Genomic DNA, 22,200 nt, shown 5'->3' with positions numbered 1-22,200 from the left:
ATGTCCATATTAATTTCTATACATATACCTACATCTAGCCATCATCTCTCTGTTTATCTTTATATATGTATATCGCTCCATGTATCTTTATATATTGACAACCATGAGTTCACACTATCTCCAATTCTAATCCAACACCATAGGTTTTGTTCTACTTTTCACCCTTTCCATATTTGTAACTCCTTCTCTGACAGTGTGAAACCTGGCTCTCATTATACCCAAGATTTTAACCTGTTATTTGTTTTATCTCCTGTATGTAAATATTTCTTTTGCTTCACATTATCCTCTATCACCCCACTGTCCATACACTAACATCCTTTTTAAGTTACTTAAGATCTGACACTTCAGTCAAAGCCATCCCACTTCAAGGATGCATGCTTCAGCCTGATCTGGTGCTGACAGACTTGACCATTTTCCCCTCCTCAGGTGTGCCCTTCTCACTCCATTTAGGTCTTTCTTCATGGACTCCCTCTACACCCCTCTCAGGTTTCGACATCCATGATCTGAATCACTCCCCTGTGGAAGCCTTCCTCACCTATTCAGTCTCTGACAATTCATGCCTGGCCACCTGCCCCACTCCTTACCCTGGCAAGTTGACACTTCCTTACCCTATTGTGTTCTAATATGTCTTGCTGGGTGCCTTCCTTTGCATGCAATCCTCAACCAGGTGCTGGCATCCACACCCCTCTCTTGTATGTATGCTTTATTCATCCCACTTGGCCTCTGACAACCTGAGCTGAGCCATTCCCTGTGTAGATGTCTTTTTCATTCTGCTTGGGTTCTGGCAACATGAACTGGGCCCCCCTTCCACATTAACATTTCATTTACTCTGATCAGGCTCCAAAACATCATGCTGGCCAGAACAAGCAAGGATGCCTTCCTGAAAACTATAGGGTTACTAAAACCTTTGCTGGATGGCCCTTGAATGTGGATGCTCTCCTATCCAGTTCAGGCTATGATAACGTAAAGGATGCTCAACTATATATCATACAATTATATACGATATGATATTATGTAAAAAATGCAACTATATATAATTACTCACTAGCAATTTCAAGGGGATTTTTCTAAAAGGAAAATACTTAAAATGAGACTATTGCTTCTGAAAGAATGAAATTGTCAGTGTTCTTTAAGAACGATTTACACAATTCATACATTTTTCTCAGCAAGTGCTTATTAGAGAATAATATACATTGATATGATTTCTGTCTTATCTAGCTCAAATGAGCTCTTCAGTGTACTTTATTCAATCTTTAATCTGCCCTTATTTTTCCATACATTTAAAATTAGCTGATGCTTTACAAATGCTTTTAGATTTGTCATTTAGTATATGAAATAATATATAAGTCCAAGTTCTCCTATATCACTTTATTACTTCAAGTACTCAGAATATATTTTACTATCCTTTAAAAATTTTAAGTAATTAATTCAGCATTTTATTACTGTTATTACTGCCTACTGTTTTAATTAATTTGACATTACTTCATGCAGAGTTCTGCCATTGGGGGGATATCAGAAGCTAACAAATGATTATAATATAAAAGGAAAAGTGGTATAATGGAGATAAATTTGAAGGCAGCATAGAGGAGGGAGTAACTAATTCTGGGTAGATTTTGGAATGATTTGCAGAAGAAATAACACTTGAATTGTTTTTAATGAGGTTCAGGATGTCACCGGAGAAGGAGAAATGTGATGATGGGAGTGAAGAGGCATATCCTATTGTCCTAAGGTGTGAAGGAACATGATATGATTGGACAACTATATAGTGAACGGAGCACAGCATGTGCACAGAGGCGGGGGAAGATGGAGATGGGAAGAAGTAGGGGAAATATTTACCTGCAAATTAGGTTGGAGACAGATCAAATCCCGGGTGTAAAAAAATCAATAATAAACAGAAAAATGAATTCAAATAGGTCTCTCAAAAAAGGAACTGACAAATATGTGTTTTCCTTGTTAAGTAGAAATATGCACAGGATTTTCTTGGAAAAGCTTAATTTCAATTTTTTTCTTGTTTCTAAAAATTTACTCTCACCTCCTAGACCAACTGTCCCTACATTTTTATAACAGTCATTTTCATAAAAATATAAAGTTAGATTATCATCTTGAAATTTCTTTCAAACTCTTAAATTCTGCAATTCTACATATAGCTTTTATTTCTTTGGTTCTCTTTATATTAAAAATCTTTGCCTCTGATATATGAGCTTATTCTGTGCATGAACTCACAGATGTAAGTTTCTCATCCTTTCCTCCAGAACCAGTATCTAGTCATCAATTTTCTCATAGCTCTGTGCACCTCCGTATTCCTCAGGCTATAGATGATAGGATTGAGCATGGGCGTGACTACTCCATAGAACAGGGCAATCAATTTGTCAAAAGAGGAGTCTTTGGACTTTGGCTTCATATACATGAAGAGGATTGTCCCATAAAACACAGTCACCACTGTTATGTGGGCTGAGCAGGTTGAAAAGGCCTTTTTTCTTCCTTCTGCTGAATTGATTCTTAGCACAGTAGAAAGGATGAAAATGTAGGAGATACAAATCAACAGTAATGGAGAAAACAAAAATATTACATTTCCCAACGTTAGAGTAATCTCATTCAAGGAAATATCTGCACATGCCAGCTTGATAAAGGCCAATATCTCACAAACAAAATGATTAATGACATTTTTTCCACAGAAAGGCAACCGTACTGCAAGAATAGTTTGTGTCAATGAGTTGAGAAATCCCAATCCCCATGAGAGAGATGCCATTTGAATGCAAAGGGCCCTGCTCATGATGATGGGGTATCTCAGAGGGTTGCAGATGGCCACGTAACGGTCATGTGCCATCACTGCTAGGAGCACACACTCTGTGGATGCCATTGTGAAGGAGACAGACATCTGAACAACACATCTAGTGAAGGAGATGGTTTTTTTCTCAGATAGCAAGTGTATCAGCAACGTGGGGATATAAGAGGATGTGTAGCAAATGTCTAGGAAGGAAAGATTACCAAGGAAGAAGTACATGGGTGTGTGGAGGCGGGAATCCAGGAGAGTTAGGGTGATCAAGGTGCTGTTCCCCAGGAGGATGACAAGATACGTCACCGAACACATCACAAAAAGGAGCTTTTCAGCACTAGGGTACTCAGAAAGTCCCTGCAGAATGAACTCAATGTCTGTCCAGTTGGTCCTTTCCATTTACTTTTTTATACCTGGAGTGATTCTAAACAGAAAACTCTGTGTTAGTTAAAGGATTCTGTTCAGTATTATCACATGAAGAAAGTGATCACTGGAGTAGGAGGTACAACAAGTATGTCAGGACTAGCTGGAGTGGTGGTCACAGCTATGAGTTTAGCTTTTTGAATTCCTCTTCTTGCTCATGAGGCAGGGCATTGAAGACAAGTATAATTATATTGGCAGTTTATTGAAATACAGGCTTCTGTATTCCATTTCCTGAGATTATGATGCACAAGCTCTGAGGCTGGGAAGAGTTATTTGCATTTTTAATAAGCATCTGTTATTTCCAATTCAGTTGACCCACAGAGCCCACTTTGAATCTCATTATTTTGGAGACAGAGTGCTTAATCTGTTTAAAAAAATCTGTTTGTTTTTATACAATGCTAATTATTAGCAATATCATTAATTTAGGGCTTTATAACTTACAAATATGTTCACACATATCACTCATTTCATATTCTCTATAATCCTCTGAAGAAAATGAACTTCTTAAATGTAAAATATATGTAAAAACATATTTTGTGAGGGACCTACTATTCAAATGTGCTTTTTCTGACTTTAAATCCCTTCTTTTTAACTACACAATTATTGCTCTACCCAAATTATACTTGTTGTCTAAGGAATGCGAATCAGGAATTTTTTTTAATAATGCACTCCAGGCTATTCTAATGTGTAACTGAGGAAGAGAACCTCTTGTCTCATGGAGTGTTTCCAAATTTTAGGATACATATGAATCACGTGGGGAATTTTTGTAAGAGATTCTGAACCAATGTGTCTGAAGTGGTTTATAAGATCTGCATTTCTTACTGTGTTCCCAGATGCTGTTTGTGTAGAGAACACACATGAGTAGCAAGGCCTTTAGACCATCCCTCTCCAATACCATTGAAGAGTGCCACTGGTGCTTCAATTGTGTGTAGGATTGTAATTGAATAGTAGACAATGCAAAACTAAATGTTCTTGAACAACTCTGGTGGTATTTGGAGGTGAGACTTCTGTCTACGTGTATTGCAGTCAGTATTGTATTCTTCAGATTTTAGATAAGCAAGAAATGAATTTGCATACAGAAAAGGCTGGTTTTACTTCTGTCCACAAGGAAGTCAATCCTCTTCCAATTGTTGAATTTGCAATTAGGATTAACGCTTTCCAAAAAAAGGCATTTGAGTCAGTTCAAGTATCTGAGTCGTGCACCAAAGAGCATAGAGAAAATGACTTTAATTTGAAAAACTTTAAAGAGCAAATATGAGTAGATGATCTTCTTTATAGTAAATAAATTGAAGAACATAATTTTGAAAACTCCTTTTTATCCTCAAAGTATTCTATGTAGCTTTAAAAATATTCCTAGAGGAAAAAATAATTGATCCAATGGATGAGTTTCTACTTAGTGTTTTCAAACAATGACTGTGCTCCTGGTGTAGGATTTGCCATTTCTCTCTTTCATAGTCATTAGCCAATAGGTTATGCTGCTTTCTGTGAAAACTCCACTTTACCATGGTGAGACAATTAATCAGCATAATAGAATGTTTACATATCTATGGAAAGGAGGCCTCTCTTCCAGCTTAAGCTTCACTCTACTTTGTAAGCGTACATTCCAAAGAGGGTAGGAAGGGTTGGATAGGCCAGGGCATACTTCTGTTTGGTATTAAGATTGGAATTTGATTGACTGTAGGGTCACATATCACCCTATTCAATAATCTGGGAATAAAATTCTGATAGAGTCTTTGAAGGAGCGTCAGTTGTCTAGGGTCTGTACTGGAATTTTTGCAGGGATGATGTAAATCATGTCAAATACTCTTTCTTTTCTTTTCTTGGAACATAACCTAAAAGTTGATTTCTATTTGGAAATTTCTTCCAGTAAACAATTATGATGTGCATTTTGTATCCTAATTTTCAGATAGTTGCTGCAAAAAGAACTTTCACTTATAAACGTTTGTAACAGAAACCACTGATCCACTCGCTTTCAAGTGAGGGGAAAAAAGAAAAATGGACAGTATAGAGGAAATTATTTTCATTACTCTTGCAATGCTGTTGTAACTTTTAAGAAGCAATTAACAAGCACTGTTAAATAATATTGTGCCTGGAATTTTTCTCCACTTAAGTTTATTTCTCTAAAATGGATTCCAAGAATCTGGGAACAAGGAATGAAGATTTTTAAGATTCTTGACAGTTTCTAATAAATCACTTTCTTTGGGATCTGTATGTTGCACGATTCTGTTTTTACTAGATCTTTGCCATTATTGGATCTTTTAAAACAGTTTTTCATTCTTAGCTAGTGCTAGGGAAATGGTTAAATAATCACAGCACACTCTTCAGATGGGCCATTATGCACTTATTAATATGGCATTTGTGAGAAATTTGTATTAAAACAAAAATTATGTTTAAACTATGTTAAAATGTTTAAGTGAAAACAGAAACATAGCAACATTTACAGCATTCTTTGCAAAACCAAAACAAGAAAACCTACCCAGAGTAGAAAGAATGGAAAGAAATATCCAAAATACTAATGATTATCTTAGAGACCTTTTTTCTACTTTTCTGAATTTATCCAAACTTTGAAAATTAATATACATAAAGGAAAAACATAATAACAAAGGCAAAAGACACTGAAGCAGATGTCCAATTATTTTGGGAAGATTAACTCAGTGTAAAAAATGTCAAAACAATTTAAATAGTAGAGTGATTGTCTTAGGTGTCTAGAACTACACACTGAGGCTGAGTTGTACTGGTGTGCCTGTCTAGTTATCCATAGGAACACACTGTTGCTGGTGGACCTAGAACATTCATAATCCGGCTTCTCAAAATCTTCCAGGCAGTAGTGTTTATTGTTTTTAGAAGGTACACCAAGATAAAGAACTTGAGTCCTTGACTTAATCATATGATCTCAAGAGAGATCCCAGAGCTCTGATGCCTAGAACAAAATTGTCACTAGAAGATGATGTTTTTATTTGTAAAGGCTCTGAACTTGCCTGGATCCTGGCCATCCTCTAATTCTTTTCTTCCAACCCCTTGTCTTTTGTAAGAAATAACCACTCTGTGGTTCAGTGCTCTGAGACTTCATCCAGGCACTGTTTCCATGTTGTAAGAGACCCAAGGAAAATCTGTGACGTTTTTATCCAGGCCAGAAGTCAAGCTTTCTAACCTTCTATAAGTTTTCTGCTTTGTTTTGTTTTATTAACTTAGCTACTTGAAGATCTAATATTTTGAAGATTTTTCAATGAAAGATATATATCATCTCTACTCTAGATTCTCACTAGAGGAAATAATCCTGTTATCCTCTCCAGCTCTTATAAAAAGATTAGTTAAGACAAATGATATTGCGCAGAGATTAATGGACTTGCCAACTTTCAATTTAGATTTCATAATTCTAATCTTCAATTAATATACCATGAGGAAGATGTATTATTTTAGCTCACAAAGAGAAGAGTAATTGACAACACGGGTGGCTTTAGTATGGTAGTAGGAACTTCAGATAATTTTTATCATTTAGTCTTCAAAATACCCCAAATATTATTATGAGTTTTTTACCTATAAGGATATTAATTTGAGCTTTCAAAGATTCAGTACGATTTTTGTTATCTTATAGTTGGTAAATCCCAGAACTATGATTTAAATCCCTATCTTTATGATCCCCAAGTCCCCATTTTACCACTATATTACAAATTTTACTTATTTGTGAAATTTTTTGAAACAAATGCACTTAACTTTCATCAAGGATCCATATGATAAATATACACATGAAAATATATTTACCTCTCGAAAAAAATTGAAGATATTGATTGTCTTCCACTTATGAAGACATTATCCAAAATAATGAATTCAAATAAAAAATATCCCCCAAATTCCTTTTAAGAGCAGTCTGGAGAATTAAGGTGTAGGTAGCATTATTTGATTTATTGTTTAAATGAGAATATCTTTTCATTCGCTTAGGCTGCCTGGGGCTCAGACTAACACTCAGTGATAATTACTTCTGTCCACTGTTACATACTTTTTGTTTCTAATCCTATTATTATCATAAGCATCTTTATTTATATGGTTCTTCAAATCCTTATTGGGCACAGTTTATGTGTATGTAGTAAATAAATGACCATGAGCTCTTTCTCCAGATAATTTTTACTTAATAGTTTAGTGCACCAGATACTTAAATACAGTAGTCATTAGCAAGGGTTTGTTGCATTACAAACAATTTTCTTTTTGTTTTCTGTTTTTTTGTGAGAAAGACTGTCACTGAGCTAACATCTGTTGCCGATCTTCCTATTTTGCTTAGGGAAGATTGTTGCTGAGCTAACATGTGTGCCAATCTTCCTCTATTTTGTGTGGGATGCCACCACAGCATGGCTTGGGAGCAGTGCAAGGTCTGTGCCTAGGATCTGAACCCATGAACCCAAGGCCACCTAAGTGGAAAGCATGAACTTAACCACTACAATACCAGGCTGGCCCCCAAATAACTTTCTCTTCCTCACTAGTCTCTTCCGTGTACTATTTTGGAATTAAATATATATATCATTATGATATCAATATAATATCATTGTCTTGGAGATGATGACTGGGGTTTTCTATTTTTTCTTTATATATATATACATATAAATATATATGTATATGTATATGTATATATACGTATTTTTAAAGTCCCACCAGCAATGATCACCTCAACTCAAAAATCTTTATATTTATTGATAGATTGTATTCCTTTTGAAATAATTTTAGTAAAAATTTCTCATACCTCCTGACTGGGTTTTAAAATCATCCACACCATTCCATTCTATCAAGTAATAGAAAAATTCCCAGGAATTTGAATTTCATTTCTGTTTTTCAGATGAGACCAGTAGATTCTCAATTTGAAAGATGATTGCTTCTCCTTCCTAAAAGGAAACATGAGAAAGAACAGACACAGAGAATTTGTTTGTATGTGAATCTTCTTAAGAGTGTTTCAAGGAAATATTACATACTAAGAATATAGATCAATGATGCAACTCTAGTTTCCATGATTTATCCTAAAGTTGACGTTTACTCCAGAGAGACTAGTTTTTTTTTGAAATCAAGTTAGCTCTTATTTTCACAAACTTCTTCAGTCCCTAAGGTTGTGAATCAGAGACTTAGGATTCTCTAGAGATAAAGTCTTTGATTTCTACACATTCCAAATACCCAATTATTCTGCCTTAAAGAAACCTTATCCAACCATACATTTCTTGGAGTATTCATTGAATATGTCTGTATTAGATGGCCTCAACATATGTTGGAACTGGAATCAAAGTATGTCTAAAAGTTCTAAGAAATGTTGAACTTTCCTCAGGAGTTTGTGTTTCTTTTTATTACATGCATAATACTACATCAGTCCTAATAGAATCCAAAATAAGTCGTTCCACCTCTTTAAACTCTATCTTTCATATTTTTGTTAATCCTACGCCACACATGATTTTTCTTTAAATCAGTATAATTGTAGTCTATGTAAATTTTAACTGGTATTTGCCACTGCATATCAATAATTTTCTGTGATTTTTCATAGTTTTTGTAATACTCCCCTTTAATATTTGAAGACCGCTTCATTAAGTGGAATTACAATGATTAAAATCCAGCCTACAATTTTAATATTATTGGATATTTTAATTTGTTTTAAATTTTTTGAGAGTTTGATATAATGATCATCGATATCTATGTATCAGGCTATCTAATCTGCTTTTCCTTCTACTGGAAACAAGGTAAATCTCTAGAGATAAGACAATAGAACGAAAGGATGTGAATGGAGAATTCTTAGGGCACACACAAAATTATTTTTCCAAAACTTAGCACTTTACACTGCTGCTGAAGTATTTGCACTGACCATTCTTTGTATATTTTCCAGAACTTTTGTATATTTTGTATATTTTTTATATATTTTTGTATATTATTAGAAATTTTGTATATTTTATATATTTTCTATTTATTCTTTTCTATCTGCATAAAACATTACTTTGTTTTCATTTTTCTTTTCTATAGTTGCTAGTTAGATTGACTATTTCCTGTCTCTTTATTTATTACTTTTATTTTCTCTGTTGTCTGCATTTACATCCTTTGCTTAGCCATCTCTTGGTATTTTGATAGTTTTCCTCTTAATTGGTGTGAACTCTTAGTGGATTAACACTTTGCTTTTCAAATTTTCTGGAAATACTTTTCCAACTTTTGGTTTTCCTTCTAAATTTTGACATACTATTTTAATTTTCCTTGGGGTAAGATTTTCATATGATTCTTGAAAAAATATGAATGAAGGTTTCTCTAGGACTTGCTTTTGTTTGGTTGATCCATACGATAACTGTGTTCTTTTATGTCTAAGACATGGAACAGATTGATATTTTAAAAATATTAACTAATTTTTCCAAAATATTTTATTAAAAATGTGTTACACTCTTTCACCTCTTATTCATTCACCAAGTATTTTTTGGAGCATTTGTTATGGGTCAGGCATTATGGTCAATATTGAGATCAACTTGGACACAGTTGATAGAAAGTAAAGTTTCAAAAATATTAAAGATATACATGAGGGGCCGGCCCCGTGGCTGGGTGGTTAAGTTCGTGTGCTCTGCTGCGATGGCCCAGGGTTCAGATCCTGGGCGTGGACATGGCACCGCTCATCAGGCCACGTTGAGGCAGCGTCCCACATCCCACAACTAGAAAGACCTACAACTAAGATATACAACTGTGTACAGGGGGGGTTTGGGGAGATAAGGCAGAAAAATAAAAGATATACATGAGAGGCATTATATTATAGGTGATAAAATTTCTACCTTTATCTGTAATTTGTGACTTCTCATGCTTAAACTATGTCATAAGCAGTTTTTCACGTATTATCAAATACTCAGGGGACACGTTTATAATGGCTACATAGTATTCTGTTATATGAATGCTTCAAGATTTATTTAATCTATTCTCAAGTAATGGATATTTACCTTGCTTTCATTTTTTTCTTACTATTATAAACAATGCTGCAATAATAATTATAACATATTCTTTAAGGGGAATGCTTGTATTTTATTTATTTTTGGAATAATCTCAATCACTTTCATAATGAATTCTGAAAGCGTAGGTAAAGATAATTAAATGCATACTTCCATACAATCATACCAGTGAAATAGTCAAATTCTAAACTATTGTATCTACAAGCTAGAAATTATCTTAAAATTAATCTAGTTTTAACCCTTATGAGATAGAAACGTATCTACAGTATGGTTGATGCTTATCTTGCTTCTGTCCCCAAACCCAGTGATGGTTAGAGCATTTTATGAGGCCACATAGGTTACATTTGGACAATTCTCATTGTTATAAAGTTCTTTGTATTTGACTGTATATATAACTTTCTGTATGCAACTCTCATCTTTCCACGTGGAACAATAAAAAATAAATATATACTCCTTTTTTGGTAACAACTTTTTAAGTATTTACAGAGTGCTGTCCTAGGCTACAATTCTTTGTTCCTTCAGCCATTCCCTATGTGTTTTGCTAAAGTAATTAAGAACATGTGTTGCTGAAGAGACTATTTTAGGATTGAGAGTTTCTCTGTGATAAATAAGGATCACTCTTTTGCCTTATATTTCTGGTTACTGATTTTGCCTCACTGTACAGGAGCAAAGCATTTTCTGTCTTTTAGGAGGCAGAAGAGTGAGAAGGTTGAGAACATTGGATTCTAGAATTAGGCAGCCAAGCTTTGTCAAACAGTACATCTACTACCTCCGTGAAGTCGCTGCACCTCTCTAAATCTCAGGTTCCATGTCTGTAAAATGAGGAAATTAAATATTTCTACCGATATTGTTATTCTGAGAATTAATGAAGCAATATGTATGAAGAATTTAATATAGTTATGGATGCATAGTAGATACTCAATAAAAGTGCTTGCTACTCTAGTTATGTTGATGATTTCAAATATGCTCCTTTCTGTTATAGAAATAGAATGACACATGTGTTAGCACCTCAGGTTCCTGACTTGTAACTTGGGGATGTTGAGTAAGCTATTTAAGCTGTAAAATCAGTATTATCACTACCTTGTATGGCTGTTATGTGATAAAGGGTATTTACCATGGTTCTTGGTATTTAATAGGCACTCGATAAAGGACAGCATAATATTTGACTATGAATCAGTGAATCTGAGTCTAGTTTGCCTATTGTTGATGCTGCAAATAATAATTTCCATTTGGTTTTGGTAAATAAAACAGACATGTAATCATTCTGCTTCAATATGAAGCTATAAAAATCAATACAAAGAGTATCAAGGGGCTGGCCCCCTGGCTGAGTGGTTAAGTTCACACACTCTACTGCGGCGGCCCAGGGTTTGGATCTGGGTGCGGACATGGCACCGCTCGTCAGGCCACGTTGAGGTGGCATCCCATATGCCACAACTAGAAGGACCTGCAACTAAGATATACAACTATGTACCAGGGGGGATTTGGGGAGATAAAGCAGAAAAAAAAAAGACTTTAAAAAAAGAGTATCAAAATGAATCATTGTCACCAAAGAATGGAATATATTCCTTGATGAGTTGGGGGAAAAATGAATTGTTTGTGAAAGACAAAATTACATAACATTGAATTTGATTACAGTCTTAAGTCATTTGAGATAATTCCTTCTAAATTAGAGAATGCTCTTTTTTCTTGATAACTGTATTCAAGTTAATTTAACTCAACTACATATTGGCAGACCAAAAAGCCATGGGAGACACAGAGATGAGTAATGCACAGCCATGACAAGTACTGAGAGATCACATTTCTGCATTAGCTTCCTAACTGGTCTCTTAGCGTCTCTCTTGCCGTCCTTCAGTATGTTCTCCAGACAGCAGCATGGAGGACCTACTTAAAATGTGATGCAGATCAAACCACTGCTCTGCTTAGAGCCTAATGTGTCATTCCAGCTGGGTTTCTGTTCCGATTCATTCTTGCCGGTGCCTTATTTGTTAAATATTTTTTTGAATCATCCCTTTTCAGAACCCAGTTTCACATTCATACTAAACTGAGAAATGGATACAACTTGATATCTTGTGAGGACTATCTTCTAGACAGGAAAATTTGTCTCAAGATGAGAGAAGATGCTGCAATCCGACTACACGTTCTCTACCTTCACCTAGAACACAGGTTCCTACAAAACAAAGCGGAAAATATTTGCAAGAAGCAGAGCTCATACTTTCAAGGATCAGGGCTGTCATCCCCGTGTTCATCTTTGGGTGTTTCATTTGCAACCAGGGCTATGGTAGCACATTTTACTTTTTGGGAGCTTTGTGTGGAGTGGGGATGGGTGAAGAGCACAGTATGACAGGAACACAGGAGTTGGCAGGTCAGCATGGCCTGATTCCCTTCTCACTGCAGATGCCTGTGTCCAATGCTACCAGATACCAAAGAGACAGATGCTGATAAATTTTTAGTTGTGATGAGTGCTAGAATAATGTTAAAAAGTGGCATATTTATTTGAGACTTTCAAATATGAGCTCTCTTAAATTACCTTGCAAATTTGAACACTCATGAAAAGTCCCCAACAAAAGATCAAGTAGTTTGATCAACCCTAGTGCCCTTACTCACATTTGTCTTATAGTCCGTACAAATATACTCTCAACGGATCATCTCACGGATCTCCGATCATATTGCTATTGTTAGAAACCTTGGGCATCCACATATTACATTTTCTATAATAATGCTCACATGTCTAGATGCAGATGAACAAAGTATTTGTTCGCCAAAAAAAACCTCTAATAGAACAGGTTGCCCTTTGGGAATGGCCATGACTACAGCACAGTGATTCTGAGTCGATGTGATGAACAGTCCTGTTACAAAGTGTGCCAATTAGCATGATTATCTATTTACCATTCTTTACTTACTTCCATTTATCATCCTATTGGCCCTGAGTTGCGCACTTGTGTCATATTTAAATATCATTGCAGGTTATGTAAATTCAGAGTTAGAAAAAAATCTTAATACTTATTGAATCCTACTCTAGGCAGGAGGAGTCTTGTTCAGCATTCTCCTCTATAGCACCCTGACTGATTGTCCTGGATTCATATGACTACTGGAGAAAAAGAACTCTCCACTTCTAAAGTTAGAACTATTTCCAAACAACTGTAATAATGTTTTAAAATCAAAACATTAATTACATGGGCTTTCAGTTAACTTCCCAGGATGAAAATGGACTATCTGCATGATTTCATGTCTTCTGGGAGTCACAAACTGAAATATCTTCAGTGCTATGCAGTGAACGTATTTGAGTAAAACAAGCTGGGTCTAAAGCAAAATAGATGGGTGAGGACTGTGTCAAATCTCTTTAATTCTATGAGATTAAACAAAATGCCTGTGCTATCATATTCCCTTTCCCACCAGTTTATCACCTCTGACTCTCTACTCAATGTTTTCACTAGAATATGTCTTCATTACCCCGTCTGATTGCATTTTATGAATGATGGGTGATGGCAGTGCATAGAGGAAAGCTTTCTCTCCACAGAATCAAATGATTCTGCTCTTAGAATTTTCCACATGGTGATCTCATATACTCTTTTATTTCCTTTTAGTTGTAACCAAGGAAGAGAAATGAATCTCCCAAGAAGAGCTCCAGATCCCCCCCCTAGAAATCTTGTGGAGGAAAGAATGTTGTTGCTAAAAAGTTACAAGTTTACTTTAACAAGCTTGACTTTGGTCTGTGGCACATGGGATCCCATCCTTATGTAACCTATTTGTACCTTAATATCAGAGAGAAGTAGGTCAGTCAACTTTTAATGATGTCCTCTGAGATGTAGTTCCCTGCTCAGTGTAAATGTTCAGAGATAGCCATGAGAATTTACTATCTGGGCTCAGTAAAATTGTTTCTCTTTTTTCTTTATTTAGGGTCCTACTGATCCTATGACAACTTTGGATTTACCCCTGGTGGCTCTCCAGTCTGTCCTACAGGAGCCATTCCTGAACCAACTGGGTCATCTTCCCTCTTCTTCACATTAATCTCTCTCATATTGCCAAGGCCCATGTCTCAAATTTCCTTTATTGAAGTTGGGCTATTCCCTTTTAGGCTTCTTGAGGTTCTCCCTTTTGTGATCCTGATGAGTCTACATAGTCATGCCTCTTTTTGTACCTTTTGGGTAACTACTTGTCTCTCCTTTTAGTGGTTCCACTTCTTTCTTCCCTGAAAATTGGGATGCAGTTAGTGATGGTTGCGCTGTTTTTCTCAGATACTGCAAAGAGCTTATCTATAGTATTTGCATCAAAAATAATATCATCTACAGCATCAAATGGAATGTCCATAATTAGTGTTTAAATTTTCATGTCCATATACTGGCTAGATGCCATCAACCTGGTGATCCACCATCACCACAAGCAAACCTGGTTATTGTTGAATTCTCCCTATTCCTCAGGCACCTTGGTTTTTCAAATGCAGACTCTTTCTCTAGAGTGAGAGAAGTGCTGTAAAATGTGGATGAACGAACTGGCACGTTTAGTCCTCCCAACAGATGAGAAAGTGGGGTTCAGAGAAGTTGAATTCCTTGCACAGGCTATAGATTAGTAGACTAGATGTGGAGGTGTGATTCCATTCTAAATAGTTTGACCTCACATTCAGTCTCCTAACCAGTAATGTTTCCCCACTTCCCTCGATAAACTAAAAATTCTCACAACCTAAAAATCCATCTTTGCTAAAGGACATCAGATTGAAAACCCATGACCTTGGGTTTAATCAGCAATTTTCCAGTTGGTTAAAACACTCGGTTCCCAGTGATTATCTGTTATCTGTAAGCATAGGGATATCAATGAATTTCTAGGGAGGATGACGCAATACTGGGCTCATGACAAAAATCAAAGTATTATCCACTCTTATTCATGGCCTTTGCCACAATCACCAAGGATTTGATCATCATAGTCCCCTGAATTCCCCTTGTATCCAATTAACAACTCTGGAGAAATACTGAGGTTAAATCCAAGAGGCATCTTAACTTTCTTTCCCTCTAATATTTGTAGATTAATTTTCCTGATTCAGATGGAACTGGACTTCAGGATATTTCCCTCCTGACTAGGAAGCAGTAGAGAAAATAATAACTTTATAGAAAAAACTACGGTTTGAAAACTAGATTTCTTACTTAGAACCTGTATGATCTTAACTTCTATGTGTCTTAGTCTCTTCATCTACACATTGAGAGCACAGAGATATACCTTTTAAGACTATTAGTAAGATTTAGTAAGAAATAATTAGATATGAATATATAGCACAATGCTTTGTGTATTGACTTTGCATTAAAATTCTCTAGATAGTTCGTTATTCTTATCTTCCTTTTCTTTTTGTTTCTTTCCTTCTTTCTTCCTATGAAGCCAAGTTTCCCACAGAATTGAAGTATGAGCATTTCCCTCAAAAAACTGATTTTCCTGTATCCAGTAAATTTTAACTTGCAGTATTCAATTATATTTCATTTCTTATCAGGGTTTCTATTGAAAATATTTTGCAAAGACTATGACACAGCTACCACCCAATCAGAATGGACACTAAGCTGTGAACAACAAGTACAGATATACCAATGAGTACAAGCTCAGGTCTAGTTTTAATTTTTTGGTTGTAATTTTTCCTCTGATCTATAAGTAAAACTGAAACTTAGCTGGCATGTATTACTATGGCCACATTGATAGCATATGGCAGGTAGTCATACTTTTATTGCAGCACTTGCCATAGAAGCTGTTAAATATTTTGAATATCACTGCTACTCATTAGTCATTTAGAAGTGCAATTTAGTTATCATAGATTATGGGGCTTTTTAATAAATTAATTATTTTTAATTTAACTGAGATAATACGGACTGTTTAATATAATTTGTTTGAGATTTGCTTATTTTTTCTTTTAGTCTAACAAAATATCAATGTTTGTACATGTTCCATGTGTGGTTTAGAAGAATGTGTGCTCCATAATAGTTGGGTTGTTAAATTTGTTAATGGTTTTATTCAAATCAAAGAGTTCCCACAACCTGGTTGTGATTTCAGGTATTTCTAGTTTTCTGAAACTAGATTTTCTGTTTGTAAATTTGGGGAAATATTAGCTCCTTGAAGAGTTACCATGAGGCTCCAATAATTTCATCTTGATAAATCATTTTGTAAACTATTTGTAGCCTCCTGAAAATTGTTTTCATTCATTATTTACTTACTTATACATCAATTCAACAAATTTATAGAAATAGCATAGTATGTGCCAGTAGAGAAATTAGGTGGGTGCTACATATACATGGGTGAAAGGAAAGAGGTATACTCATGTTTCTTTCTCTCAAGGTCCTACGTTTGTCCCTTCTCACATGTATTTCAGTGTTTGGTAAGCTACTCAATGTTTTCCTTTCATAGGATCATATGGTTATTATTTTAGAGTATACCAAAGAGATTTTCATAATCTACATTTTAGACACGAGAAAGCAGCTGCAGAAGAAACACAAATGTCTTTCCCAGGACCTCCTGTTATTTAGTTGTGTATGGAAATGATAGTCTGACCAAAGCTAGTGCTCATGCTCCATCTGAGTCGCCAAATTTCTCAAGCAGAGAATTGCATATTCCATTGCTTTTCAAGATACCTCAAAACAGAGTAAAGATTTGACATGGCTATTCATTTACAAGAAGTAAAAGCTGAGTGACAGATTCAAACCTCTGAGGAGGTGGCATTGGTAGGCTACTGGTTCTGGGTTACAGAAAAGAAGACGCAAAAACTGAAACCAATACTGGAAGCAGCTAAGGAGCTGGCCTTGTCATGGTGAAGAATCATAGCTGGGGTGATGCTGACGGGAACAAGAAGCAAATAGGGAGGCTCAAGTCCCCTATCTTCCTCCAACCTTCCTTTCTCTCTCTGCCAACTCTTTTGGATGAGTTTAACAGAAGCCTGCTAGGAAAGCAGAAATATGGTTTTCAGTGTCCCAATCCCGACTCATACATCAGAGCATAGGAAAGTGGATTTGAAGCTGAGAGACAATATTTTGATAGCATCAAAATTCTCCATAAAAAGTAAGGATGAAAATCTTGTGGTTACTCTAAGCATTATGACCTATTAAAGTGCACCCAATGCTATTAGTTTAAAAAACCCAGCTAATGTTTACTAGACATTTAGGATTTTCTAGGCGCTATTTAGCACTATGCATGAATTAACTTATTTAATCTTATGAATAAACCCTAATTACGTCTTAACAAGAAAGGAAGATATTATGGGCTTACTTTTACAATTTGGAAGTAGCTATAGTCTTTTTCTTTAGATTTGTGTTCTGTGTTTTAAATATCCTAGACTCCTCAAAGGGCTAGAAAAAAAGAATACTTTCCTCTATTGATGTATCTAACTCACTTCCTTCGATGGAAATAGGGCCTCCATACTTCACATTGACAAAGCTGCACTCTTTAGACAATGGAGATTAGGTCAGTTTTGCACCATATTTGTCTTAGCCCCCAATGGCCAAAACCTTGTAGCTCCTCGGTTTGATATCGACCCTGATATCAGTTTCCCCACATTAAACCCAGTGTATATGAGGTTAAAACTAAAACACTCATTCCCTGCTTACTCCAGAATCTACTATCCTCCATGGAGACAGACACCGTCAAGGACAAGCACCTGGACTATTTCCTCCCGCAAAGAGATACGGGCTGGTGGGAAAGCTGCTGACCAGCAAGGTCATGAGCTCCCTCCTCTCTTCAAGTGTCTCAAGGCCAAAGAGAGGCTGGTGGGAAAGCTCCGACCAGCAAGGCCGTACGCTCCCCCTCCCCTACCTAAAACCCCAAATAAAAACCCTTCCTTTTAGCTTTTCGGGGAGTTTGGGATTTGAGCGTTAGCTGCCCTCTCTCCTTGCTCAGCGCTGTGCAAAAATAAAGTTCCTACTTTCTTCCACCACACCCGGTGTCAGAAATTGGCTTGCTGCGCAACGGGTGAGCGAACTCACTTCAGGTTCGGTAACAGGTTCACTGAACAACTTGACTCTCTCTTTTGCCACTTCTTATCCTCTTATTGCAATTTTTGTCAGTTACCAGTTCTTTCTAGTTCTCCTACTGATTAGGAGATGTATGGTCCAATGAAGAGAAGGAAGGAAGTCTTCATTCCTACCAGATATTGAAGTCCATAAGGAGTTCTCTGCTACTATGTCAGCTTTATTTATTTATTTAGGTTAAAACTTCAGGTGCATTACTAGGGGATTTTTCAGTTGTCTTTGTTTCATTATGTACCAAATCCAGAAAAGTTATGGCAGCTGGTGAATAAAACCATTTCCTCAACAATATAATACACATCACATAAAAAAGAAAATGTAATACTTTATTAAGGAGTTCATATGATAAAATGCCAATCTAGTTTATTTAGAAAATATTATACAGAATCAAATTTCTTTTTGAGTAACCTTTATCCCCTCAGATATGTCAAATATACATTTCTATTTTTATAATGCTATAGTTCTCTTATTTATTCAAAAAATAGTTATTGAGCATCTACTATGTGTCATGTTATATTCTAGATCTTTGGGAGGTTTTAGGGTAATTACAGAGAAGTTCCTACTCTCAGAGAGCTTATACGTGTGGTGGACATACACAGTAAATAAATGAACAAATTAATAACGAATATACAATATGTCATGTGCTGATTAATAATTGCTTGCAATAATTAATTAATAATGTACTTATTTTAGGTTACAAAGTGCTTTTTAGAACAACTTTTGCCTTTTTTATTTCTTAAAGGTTTAAGAGTGATTATTTTTTGCTGGGACTTCCTAAGAGATTTTCAACTTTTTACATTTCCATAATAGTATTTTTTAAAACCATAAGCATGCTTTATTTTTGCAGTTAGAAAAAAACTAATAGTAATAACTGCAACCAAAATATTCCTGTATATAGTTTTGGGTGACAGGTGGTGAATTTTTTTTCACATGGTGATTTTCTCCATTTGGAGTTTGTGTCTGCTGCAACTTTGTTATACTGAGTCACGTAGTGAAAATCAGTATTTGGGTTCCCTCAGAGATTTTCCTACCCAGCATGATCTTCACAGCAGTCTTCACATCCTTGTTCCTCAGACTATAGAGGATAGGATTGAGCATGGGAATCATCACTTCATAGAAGAGGGAGATGAGAGCCTCAATGATGTCTTGGTTATCTGGACCAACAGAGCTTTTAGACTTGGGCTTTGCCTATAGGAAGAAGATGGTTCCATAGAATATAATCACCACTGTCAGGTGTGCTGAGCAGGTGGAGAAGGCTTTACGTTTTCCTTCAGTGGAAGGGATCTTCAGAATAGTGTCAACAATAATAGTGTAAGAGATGGAAATTAATAGCAATGGAATAACCATAAGAATATATTTCACCCTGCCATACTGTTGACATTGATTGCAATTTCAGCACAGGCCAGTTTTAGAATAGCCTGAATTTCACAGAAAAAGTGGTTAATGACATTGTTAGCACAGAATGATAATTGTATTGCAAAAGATGTTGGCATCACTGAGTCAACAAGCCCAGCAACCGAGGATGCAGCTGCCATGGGCACGTAGGCACCTTTCCTCATTATGGCAGGGTATCTCAGTGGGCAGCAGATGGCAGCATAGCGGTCAAGTGCCATCGTGCCCAGAAGCACTCACTCTGTGGCCCCCATGGCAAAGGAAAGAAATATTTGCACCATGCTCTCAGAGAAGGAGACCCTTTTCCCTCCTGTCAGGAAGCTGTCCAGAATTAGTAGGACGGAGGAACTTGTGTAGCAAACATGCAGGAAGGAAGGATTACAGAGAAAGAAATACATGGGGGTGTGCAAGTGAGAATCACAGAGGATTACTGAGATGAGGACACTTTTCCCAGCAGGATCAAAATAGACTAGATTCATTTCTTTTAAACATATGTCAAGACAGACTAAAGACTTCACAGGGCTATTCATTTACCAGAAATAAAAGCTGCAGTGACACAATCAAACATCTGAGGAGGTGGAACTGATAGGCTACCGGTTCTTTAGTGTATAAAAGTATCCCAAAGTATAAAAAGTGGTGTGGATTAAAATAAAGGCAAAGGCAAGATAGTAATCAAAAATAAGTACCCTAATAATGGCCAAAGGCAGACATAGATAGTTAGAAGCTGGCTGAGATAGGTCCAAAGGATTCAATTCAGATGTAAAATTTGCACCAAGTTTCATGTATAAGGAGAAATGGTCTACATGTTAAGTGCCTGTTTGTTTTGTGAATGACTTAGAGCACTTTCAATGGATTCTGTGTCTGTGAACAAGGATATTACTGGAAATGTGTGTGTGTTGAGAGAGAGGAGCTGTTTCTGAGGAAAAGTTAAAAGGAATGGCCTGAGACTTTATGTGGCAACATCTTTGAATGCAAAACCTACTCTGTCTGCTCCCTGTGTGATGACAGTGGCTATTTCCCTGAGGAATCACCCAAGCTGAGAAGTGTCAAAGAACTGCCCTGTTGAAAGATGTCTTTTGGTCTTACTCTTTCTGTGTGTCCCCTTCAATTGGACTTAAGCAGCAACCAGTTAAAATGTCAATTAAAGCTGTTTATATTAAGATAATGCGAAGACAAGTCACACACTTATAAACAACATATGCAAATCATACATCTTATAAGTAATTCATAGCCAGAATATATAAAGGGCTCTCAAAACTCAACAATAAGAAAACAAACAACCCAGTTAAAAATGGACAAAAGACATGAATGATGCTTCACTAAAGAGAGTAGAACGATGTCAAAAAACCCCAAACCTGGCCAGCCCTGTGGTCTAGTGGTTAAGTTCTGTGCCCTCTGCTTTGGTGGCCTGGGTTTGGTTCCCAAGCATGGATCTCTACCCCTTGTCAGTGACCATGCTGTGGTGGCGACCCACATACAAAATAGAGGAAGATTGGCACAGATGTTAGCTCTGGGCGAATCTTCCTCAGCAAAAAGACTATAAAACAAAAAACACCCAAACTATAGTCATTGGGGAAATGCAAATTAAAATCATGGTGAAATATCACTACATACCTATTAGAATGGGTAAAAAATATATACTGATAATACCAAGTGTTGATCAAGATAAGAAGCAGCTAGAACTTTCATACATTTCTGGTTGAAATGCAGAAATGTACAGCCACTCTGGATAACTGTTTGGCAGTTTCTTTAAACTTAAATATTCATGTCTCATATCATCCATTCTGCCACTCCTGGATATCTACCCTAGAAAAATGAAACCTTATATTCACACGAAAATCTGGGCCTAGATATTTATAACAGCTCTACTCATAATTGCCAAAAACTGGAAAGAACCCAAATGTCTTTCAAGAGGTGAATAGACAAACAAACTGTAGCATATCCATACAATGGAATATTACTCAGCAGTAACAACTTGGATGAATCTCAGAGACTTTATGCTAAGCGAAAGAAGCCAGACACAAATGGCTCATATGATTCCATTTATATAATGTTCCGGAAAAAGTAAAACTATAGGGATAAAAATCATACTAGTCTTTTCTAGGATTTGTTTCTTTTCTTTTTTTTTTGTGGGGAAGTTGGCCCTGAGCTAACATCTGGTGCCAATCTTTCTCTTTTTTCATGAGGTAGATTGGCCCTGAGCTAATATCTTGGAAAGAAAGACCATCTGATTCTCTGGCTGTGTAGTGCAGATGTTCCTCGGCTTGGCCATGGGGACAACAGAGTGTGTGCTCCTGGGCATGATGGCCGTTGACCGATATGTGGCTATCTGCACCCCGCTGAGATACCCTGTCATCATGAGCAAGGATTCCTATGTGCCTATGGCAGCTGGGTTCTGGATCATAGGAGTTGTCAACTCTGCAGTACAAACTGCATTTGTGGTACAGTTGACCTTCTGCAGGAATAAAGCCATCAATAATTTCTCCTGTGAAATTCTGGCTGTCATGAAATTGGCTTGTGCTGACATCTCAGGTAATGAGCTCATCATGCTTGTGGCCACGACATTGTTCACATTGATGTCCCTGCTTTTGATTGTCATCACTTACTCATTAATCCTCAGGCAATATATAAAGGTGTAAAGAACAAAGCTGAAGAGAAATTGTAATTAAACAACTTAGTGCTA

The 22,200-nt window shown here is 36.3% G+C and overlaps 1 protein-coding gene and 1 pseudogene across 1 annotated transcript; both read right to left on the bottom strand.

Annotated features, from left to right (window-relative positions):
• Nucleotides 1-2,236: 2,236 nt before the first annotated feature.
• On the bottom strand, nt 2,237-3,175 carry LOC124249346 (olfactory receptor 13D1-like). The gene has a single exon (XM_046680249.1). It carries the CDS (start codon nt 3,173-3,175, stop codon nt 2,237-2,239), a length of 939 nt encoding a protein of 312 aa, XP_046536205.1.
• Nucleotides 3,176-19,109: 15,934 nt separating this feature from the next.
• LOC124246428 (olfactory receptor 13C8-like) lies at nt 19,110-19,996 on the bottom strand (annotated as a pseudogene).
• Nucleotides 19,997-22,200: the final 2,204 nt, after the last annotated feature.

Source organism: Equus quagga, chromosome 1 (genome assembly GCF_021613505.1).
Source record: "Equus quagga isolate Etosha38 chromosome 1, UCLA_HA_Equagga_1.0, whole genome shotgun sequence".
Lineage (NCBI taxonomy): Eukaryota > Metazoa > Chordata > Mammalia > Perissodactyla > Equidae > Equus > Equus quagga.
The sequence above is the reverse complement of the archived record's forward strand: the minus strand, read 5'-3'. Positions and strand labels throughout refer to the sequence as shown.